This window comes from Carassius auratus, chromosome 30 (genome assembly GCF_003368295.1).
Source record: "Carassius auratus strain Wakin chromosome 30, ASM336829v1, whole genome shotgun sequence".
Taxonomy (NCBI): domain Eukaryota; kingdom Metazoa; phylum Chordata; class Actinopteri; order Cypriniformes; family Cyprinidae; genus Carassius; species Carassius auratus.
Genome location: NC_039272.1, coordinates 7,688,961 through 7,697,585, shown reverse-complemented (window position 1 = coordinate 7,697,585; position 8,625 = coordinate 7,688,961). Strand labels below are relative to the sequence as shown.

Here is an 8,625-nt window from a genome sequence, read left to right as displayed (position 1 = left end):
GTAGTTCGTTTATAGCCTAACTTTAGCTTTTAAGTTCTGCCCCTTTAATTTAGGCTTCATGAAAGATTTAATTGTTTTGTGAAGTTTAGCTTGATGGACAAAACGTGTAAGTTTCATGAACACAGTTTTTTTTTTTTTTTTTGCTATAAACCAAAAGCCTATGGAAAACTTTGCTTTTTGTTGAGGGAACCAGTGTGATCGCAATGCTCTGTTCTTGTGAATCTCATTACTATCTAGTATTGCCTTATTGTATATCTGTTTTTTGCAATTAAAAAAAACAGCCGATCGGCCTACAAAGTGACGTCATACATAAAACATGCAACGCGGACTATTGTGTTTCCCGGAGTTTTATTCAGTCACTTTATATTGGACATTTTAACAGTATTAAAGACAGTTAATTCAAATGTTTCTTACATTTAAGGGTATTTAAGGGTATTCTGTTGTCTTCGCTCGTTTTAACCATATATATGGTTTCAACTGCACGCAACGAAGGGTATGTCTTGGTTGGCCAACTACTAAACGTTCACCGCTTCAGCGTTATCCAGTGAGCGGTGTGCTTCGTCTCTTCTTAAGACATTAAAAATATTGTCGTAAAGTTATTTTAAACGAGAAAGGAAATGGCGGTAAACGCAGGCCCTGCAAATTCCGCAGTGATCGCTGACGTCTCGTTCTCGTTTCAGGATGAACTGACTGCGACCCTGCAGAACGCGCTCGGCGTCGCGGTAGAGATCGCCGTCGCTGAGATCACGAGACTGTTGGACAGAGCACTCAAAGACGTGCAGGTCAGAATTCAACAGGCTTTACGGGACAACAGTGCTCTGAAGTTCAAGCTACAAACAGCTGAAACACAACTTTCTAATGTCTGTGGTCGCTTAAATCAACAGCCACAGAATTTTGAAGATTTTAACGTTAGCAGAGAGCTGGTGACGACCCCCATTAGCTGTAGCGGGGTACAGCGCGGGGGTTCACAGTTAAATCCCCTTAATAACGTCCGGCAACAAACCGAGCACGCTGTAGACTCGAAACATGTATATGAGGTATGTGGACACAGGGAAACTGATGTATTCCAGCGAGGACCAGTCTGTGGGAACCCCCAAGGAGGCGCATGCGCGCAGGCTTCCAGCTTGCTAGAAGAGTCAACCCCCTATAGATTAGAGGAGACAAATGGTAAGTTATTCGGAGACGATTAAAATGCGTACGTTTAAAGGCTTAAACCATTTAAAATTACCGAATGTCAATGATTTCGCAATAACATACCGCCCCTGTAACACCTGGCACATTTTGGCTTCATGTTCATTTATATCCCTTGTGGGTTGTTATTACCCATAACCTTGTGCTGTCGCAGTGGTGAAATCTATATACACTTGTATGACACTGTTCAGGGTTCAAGTTGTTTAAAACATGCAATTAAAAAAAAAAAAATGTTTTTGTTCTCAGATGTCAGGTGTTTTGTGTTACATTTTCTGTTATTTTGTGAAAATATTACAGTTACCAATAAGCCATCCCATAATAGCTTAAACATTTCCACAACATTTTTTGTGGTGAATTGCTGGCAAAACTGCCTTTTTTATTTTTACGTACATTTAACAAGATTGTTTTCTACAGTGCATGCTTTGGAAAGTATTGATGAAATTGAATGAGACACTTCTTTTTTTAGACTTCAAGAATGAGCAACACAGTATGACCAAAACTGAGCAGGGATGTGCTGAAATGGTTACAAACGTGCTGAGTGAGGATTCATCCCTTGAAGTGGCTGTAAAGGTAGAAAAAGAGGAGGGATATGGTGAACCAGTCCCAGTTACCCTCTCTGTAGTGGAGGAGCCTAACTCAGACAGACTTTCTCTGGCACAGTCTCAACTACTGGAAGACTGGAGACCTGAGCCATTGCAGTCAGAGAGCTGCCAAACAAACATGCACTGCCAGTCCACCAGCCAATCCCTAGGTAAGTGCTGTATAAGTAATATGTCATGCTAGTGAGGCTGATATTATTTTGCAAATGGTATTATATTATCAGGACATAAAAAAAAATATCTGGTCTTAAAATTGGACCAGACGAACATCAACACATGACATATTACACAGGGTAATTATGTATTTAACAAAAATAAAGTGACAAAGTTGTGACACCCTTACTGTTAACACATGAATCAAGAGTGTAAGTAGAACTCAGGCACTGCTAATCAAATTCCTTGAATTAATTGATCGTCAAAAAGTGTGAAGCAGAAGTTTTGGCAGTTTGCTGGTCTGGAGCCTTCAGGTGTGTGTTAACACAATATCAATGAGATAAGACATCAGCAATGATCTTAGAGAAGAAATTGTTGCTGCCATCAATCTGGAAAAAGTAATATGGCCATTTTCAAACAATTTGAAGTCTGTCATTCTACAGTGAGACCGATTATATTTGCAAGTGGAAGACTTTCAAAACAGACACCAATCCTCCCAGAAGTGGATGTCCCAGCAAATTCACCCCAAGATCAGACCATGTAACACTCTGAGAAATGTGGTTTTATTAACAAAGTTCAGGAGGAGCACGATCAGATAATCATCCAAATTGGCACAGGTGCATCTAGTTTAGCTAATCATCTTAACTAGCACACAAGCTTGTATATATATCCAGTCTTCCTACCTCCTGTCCCACGTCGGTTTTTCGGTATCCCTCCTCCACCCCAACTCCTCACTTCTAATCTATTTACAGCTAAAGCTTGGCGAAGATTGGGTGAGGAAACGGGACAATGATCCCAAGCACACAAGCAAATCTACAACAGAATGGCTGAAAAGAAAAGAATCAAGGTTCTGCAATAGCCCAGTCATGGTCCAGACTTCCACCTGACTGAAATCATGTGGTGAGAGCTGTGCATAAACAGATGACCACAGACCTCAATAAACTGGAGCAACGTAGTATAGAAGAGTGGGAGAGAAATTCTTCCAGAACGATGTGAGCGACTGATTAAGTCTTACAGAAAATTATTACTTCAAGATTACTTCATAACTGCTAAAAGTGGATCTACAGGCAATTGAATCAGGGTGTCCAAACTTTGTCAATCATGACTTTAACACCTTGGTTTTGCTTTTGTTAATCAATTAATGACACAATGTGATATGTCATGATATTGTTCATCTGAGGCTTTATTTTGAAATTTTAAGACTTTCCAAGGTCCAGATATTTTTGTTATGTCCTGATACCATGGAATTCAGTAGGATGTCCTAACATTCTCACATGACGTATATGCCATTATGCAAGACTTTCTTTAATGTATTTTTCCCTTTCCTTTGCCTCACAACCTAGATTTCCTGTCATCTTCAAGCTCAGGTCAACAAAGCCACTTCCCAAAGCTCCACAACAATTACAAGGGTCCTGAGCGCCATGCGTTTCCCCCTGGCCGAAGATTGTATCGTTGTGGCCTGTGTGAGCGAGACTTTAACCGTAAACAACATCTCAAGATCCATCAGAGGATCCATACAGGAGAGAGGCCATACACTTGCTCCATCTGCAGCGCACGCTTCCGTCACGCATTGACCCTCAAGCGCCACTCCCGCATCCATACAGGAGAGAAACCTTATGTTTGTGAACAGTGTGGGAAAACGTTTCGAAATGATGGTGGTTTGAAGTTCCATCAGTGTTCATGACAACAGTTGTATAAATGCACTGTTTTATGGTAGTCATGTGTTGCAGGATGAATCCCAGCATAGGGTCACCCTAGGAACAGAAAGGTTATTAAATGGATGATTCACCCAAAAATAAAAAAACTCCGTAATCATTTACTCCCCCTCGAATTGTTCCAAATTACTGTAGTTAATATTTGATATTTAATATCCAAGATATTTTAAATGAAACCTGAGTGTTTTCTGTCCATCCATTAAAAGTCCAGCTAACCAAAACTTTCAAGAACCAAAATTAAGTTGTTGCTTTTTAATTTTTTTTTAATTATTATTATGAACAGATTTACTTCAGCCTTTTATTTACATCTTAACAATAATCAACATGCATAAATAGAACATGGCATTTGGTAAACATAGAAGCTTAATCACTGAGGTTTGTTGTGGCTTGTGATGCATACGTGATGCACTTTATGTTTGTGTGTTTATATGGAGAATCCACAAGACTTGGATTAAACTTTTCATATGGATTTGTTTTACAACGCCTTTTGTGGACTCTTTGGATCTTATAAGTTTTAGTTACCTAGACATACAGGGGAGGGGCAAAACCTGTTTTATTTTTATTAAAATATATCTTAATTTGTGTTTCAAAGATTAAACAAAGTGTAATGGGTTGGAAGTTACAAGATGGCAAATAAAAGAATTGAACTTTTTAGGTGAACAATCCCTTTGAGATGATATTCCTGGATTTATCCATGAAATGACTGTCCCTGCTTTAAAGTTCAAAGCATCGGGTCAAGTAGATATCTATAGTACCTTAATGTCGTTCAAAAATATCCTTATTTCCCTAAGATTTAAAGTTCCTGAAAAAAAGACCCTGACTATGGACAATACTTTGTTGTATAAGACTTTAATATGAATACTGTTAGATTGAATGAGATGAAGTGATGACAATAAACAATAACATTAAAAACACCACAATTGGAAGGAAAACAAGTAAACTGTTAAGAAGAACCAAATAAAAAATAGGTTGCTACTAAGAATACTTAAATGCATTAATACTTCAAATGGAATGGTGTATTGCACCATGAGCTGTTCTTTTAAGATTTCTTACATATTAGGTAGAAAAGAGAGTGGCAGAGAGTCATAATAAAGATAATGTACAGTCAGTTTCACTAATAAGGTACAAACCAGCTTGTGTCAACTGGTCCTACTTTATTGAGTTTTACTTGAGTTGTTATGCCTGCTGACGAAACTCCAAGTCAGTCAGGTGTATGTCATAGCATAGATTTAAAGCACAGGAGAAAAAGATGGGATCGATGCAATGCTATTTTTGTTTTATAGATTGCATGATTGTGAAAATATTTATTTTACTGGTCACTTCTGTATAGCAATTAACAAATCTTGCATTTGCATTTTATACAATATTATCCAACCCTGGGAGGAATCTCTGTTTAGGATTGTGGTCCCATAAATCTCTGTCTTTCTGCTCTCGGCTTTGTGCAAGTTAGTTCCCAGTAGTTTGCTTTATCCTTGCTACAATCACTTTCCAAGCAGATAAAACAAAACTGGTGAGTGCATGATTTGCATATTACAAATTTGCATCCCTTTTCATGCATAATCAGATTATGACATTTAGGACAGGCTCTGAATGTTGGACAACCAAACACTCTGCTCTGTGGATCTGATACCAAGTCACAGGTTAGCAGTGTGGAGACGAGGGGGCACAGCTTGTTGGGGCAGGCAGCAGAAGAGCAGGGGTAACGGCAGGAGCCACACAGGAGCTGCGAGGTCGGGCATTGAGTGTCCTGAAGCAGTTCAGTAGAACCATTTATACATGCAGAGAAATAAACCAGGCTCTTTGGAAAAAATGCAAGAGATGTGTGGAAATTAATAAAAATTTACAACTTCATGACAGCATATGAGCCATTTTCCCCAGGACGCGTCCTTCCCAGGATTTTTATATTGCCTAAAATATCCAGATTTTGTTTTTTTTGTGTGTTGTGCAGAAAGATCATTGTATGACATTCATAAGAGCTATAAAGAGCAGAGCAGACAGCTCCTTATGTATTCAAATCAGTCTCTTGGTAGTTTAGTACAATGATCGGTGCGCAGCGACGCTTCAAGTTGAATGAACGAACAAACACCTAACATGTGCGTGTATTTACATTGCTTTGATCGCTCTATGTATATCTCACCATCTCACACACCATGATTGTTTGATTATGTACCATACCTGCATGCTATTGGTCAAACTACTTTGGATGTTTTATGCAATATAGAAATCCTGGCAAGGACGCGTCCTGGGAAATTGGCTCATATGGTCACCCTAAATGAAGTAAACATAAAAGTGCTTACTGTGTTTGTGGGACTTGGTTTGTTTCCATCTTCCTGAGTTCCAAACGTGTTTACAGGTTGGATATTCATTATTGATTGAGTTTGAGAGAGAGGATAAAGCACCTTTTCAGACCAGACAGAAGATACAATGAGTGATTTGCTAAGTTTGATCCAGTTACTTAACCATTATCACTGCCAGAACTAGAGTGCCATGAGGCATCACTGTCTTTTTGCTAACCATCCCTTTTTACACAGCTTTTTACAGATCTTTTGTATTTGACTGGTATTTAATTATGCAACCATGTTATAAGCTATACGCTATCAATAGAATGTATTTAACATAAGTGTTCTCACCTCTAAAACATTTTCCTTCTTGCTGAGATCATCAGTCAAATCATACACTTGTGAATTTCCTACAGAACAATCATTAGAAGTTTTTGAAGTATTTTAACAAACAAAATGTGCAATAAGAATAACTGAAGCATTGATTAGGCATGTTGCATCGTATATCCTCAGGTCAAAGTGAAAGTAATTTCTCAAAAGCTGCAAATATATCTATAAACAAATGTGTTAATTATTTACCATTCAAATGTACAAATTGTTAATAAACAGCAAATACCTGATCCCACTGTTGTCTGTCCTCTTCCATTCCACCATATAACCATGTCTCTCACGCTTCTTAGCTCTTCCTTGTTTGTGTTTATACCTTCATTTTTCACACAGTTGTTTCTGGTTCTAGTATGTTTCATCATTCCGGTTTCAAATTATTAAAAAATCCTCACTGTAAACAGGCTACCTGTCCAGTCCTGTCGATCTGTTCTGTGTGGGAATGAAAGTGGATAGTATTTGCTTACAGGAAACCCAACAGCTGAGCTTGGGAAATTCCTGGAAATTTATTACATGATAATAAAAGTTTTAGTGATTTGAAATCTTCGGTGTATTTGTGAATTAAAACATACAGTGCATAATAAAATCCATAATATTCCATTGTAAATATATATTGAAATTTGGTTGTGTAACTGTGAGTTTACAAGAAACAATGTTACTGTTTCTCTTTAGATTTAAAATCAAATAAAACATGAAATACTCGACCTTTGCTATGGTATGTTACATAATAGCTGGTCAGAACTTTACTGTAATAAAAAATGTATTATGTTCCTGCAAAAGTTTATAAACAAAAGTTCAATATAGGTCTTTCACAATATCTAAAATCCATTTAGACTTGAGGTTTAAATGTAAATAGTGAGTTTTGTCACAGTAGTTGTTGATTTTGGATTAGCTCCTTTGTTAATATAAAGCTTAAATACTTCATCTATGAAACTGAGCGCTAACCTGTCAAACAGGTTTTCTTGCAGAGGGCATTTGTTTCTGTATCTAAAAATCTTTACTCACACAATTAAACACTTGAAAACCAGTGGTACATTTTTAAGATTTAAAACTACTAGCTTGAAGCCATTAGACATTAATTTCCAAAAACATAAAAAGTACAAAACAATAAAATGTAACAAATCTTATTATCAAGCCTGTTTGTTTGTAATAAAATCTTCTTACGCACCAGTCCATCGAGCGTCACTCACCCCAGTAAACACTCTGATATATGTGTGGAAGAGACCAGAAATCTGGTTCTAATCCCCTGTCTTGAGCCGAAACCCCATTATGTCTGAAGGTCCTTATGTAGGGAAGTAAATATTGTCCGCTTCTGAATCATGAATAGGATACTCTGCATGTGTGTGTTTGTGTGTGTGGGCACAAGTGCACTGTATGTGCATGCATATTGTATGCTTGTGTGTTTCTATCTGTCCAGTTCTGTCTTTTTAGAACCACAACATAAGTCAAGACAATGCCTTACATTCTCCCTAAGGTCTGAACCCAAACTGTCTAATGTGCTTAATGCATCTTTGATCTCCCTATAGTCCTGCCAGCAATGCCACTAAAGCCAGTCACAACACAAGAAGGCCTCTGATGATACGATTCCATATGATGTGGCATTAACTGTTTGCCAAAAGCAGTTTCTCACTCAGTTCTTCTGCACATCAGTTTGGTCTCTGTGAAGACAAAAATATATTGTGATTGTTAATAAGGATGCTGAATGCAGAAAAAAACAAACATTTGTGGGTGATTAAACAGTTGTTGGTCACATTAAAAACAATATTATGGAATGGGACCAGAAATTTTGTTACCCATATTTTTCAAAATATCTTCTTTCGTGTTCGGTGGAAGGAAAATATTCATACAGGTTTGAAATAACTACAAGGTGAGTAAATATGACAGAATTGTCATTTTGTTTGAACTATCCCTGTAAGTTACATAGAGAGAACATTGCTGTATATGTCACAAAAGAAGTGAGAATTTGTGTTCATTGCCTATAAATAGTTAGCAGCACTAGTCACCTTATCTTATGGCTCCGCTGATGAGCCCTGAACTGCTCGGGGTTTGTGAACATCTGTTGGAGAATGGGCAGACTGACTCCAGGATGGTTTTCCATGGTACCCGTCCGACTGAATCTGGAGAGTTCAGTTGTTCTTCCAAGTGTTCTGCCGTTGTCCAGTGCTTCTGCTTATCCATGTGCACCATGTTAATAATAGACGGTCTGTTGTTTCTCACCACTGCTGCATCACTACAAGATCCAGAACCAGATTCTGCTCTTGATCTGCAATCTGATTGCAAAGAAGCATCTGTGTGAGTAGCACG

General features: G+C 38.0%; 2 protein-coding genes across 3 annotated transcripts; one reads left to right on the top strand and one right to left on the bottom strand.

Annotated features, from left to right (window-relative positions):
* Positions 1-454: 454 nt before the first annotated feature.
* Positions 455-4,136, top strand: si:ch211-284e13.5 (C2H2-type zinc finger protein). Its single transcript, XM_026211089.1, has 3 exons — positions 455-1,167; positions 1,658-1,942; positions 3,287-4,136. The coding sequence occupies exons 1-3, from the start codon at positions 618-620 to the stop codon at positions 3,625-3,627; spliced, it is 1,176 nt and encodes a 391-aa protein (XP_026066874.1). The 5' UTR covers positions 455-617; the 3' UTR covers positions 3,628-4,136.
* Positions 4,137-4,488: 352 nt separating this feature from the next.
* On the bottom strand, positions 4,489-7,939 carry LOC113049059 (uncharacterized). Of its 2 annotated transcripts, none has more exons than XM_026211090.1 (4): positions 6,554-7,939; positions 6,289-6,347; positions 5,956-6,057; positions 4,489-5,456 (listed from the first exon to the last, which is right to left on the bottom strand). In XM_026211090.1, exons 1-4 carry the CDS (start codon positions 6,684-6,686, stop codon positions 5,052-5,054), a joined length of 699 nt encoding a protein of 232 aa, XP_026066875.1. In that variant the 5' UTR covers positions 6,687-7,939; the 3' UTR covers positions 4,489-5,051. The 2 variants fall into 2 exon arrangements, with proteins under 2 accessions (XP_026066875.1, XP_026066876.1); XM_026211091.1 differs by having other exon boundaries at positions 4,489-5,405.
* Between the last annotated feature and the right edge of the window lie 686 nt (positions 7,940-8,625).

Bases quoted from the DNA above. Each gene is read 5' to 3' on its own strand.
- si:ch211-284e13.5 (XM_026211089.1), top strand. From the start codon at position 618: ATGGCGGTAAACGCAGGCCCTGCAAATTCCGCAGTGATCGCTGACGTC. The intron at 1,168-1,657 runs GTAAGTTATTCG...TTCTTTTTTTAG, and splicing joins TAGATTAGAGGAGACAAATG to ACTTCAAGAATGAGCAACAC. The intron at 1,943-3,286 runs GTAAGTGCTGTA...CTCACAACCTAG, and splicing joins GTCCACCAGCCAATCCCTAG to ATTTCCTGTCATCTTCAAGC.
- LOC113049059 (XM_026211090.1), bottom strand. From the start codon at position 6,686: ATGATGAAACATACTAGAACCAGAAACAACTGTGTGAAAAATGAAGGT. The intron at 6,348-6,553 runs GTATTTGCTGTT...ATTGTTCTGTAG, and splicing joins ACAGACAACAGTGGGATCAG to GAAATTCACAAGTGTATGAT. The intron at 5,457-5,955 runs GTAAGCACTTTT...TTTTTTCCAAAG, and splicing joins AACCAAGTCCCACAAACACA to AGCCTGGTTTATTTCTCTGC.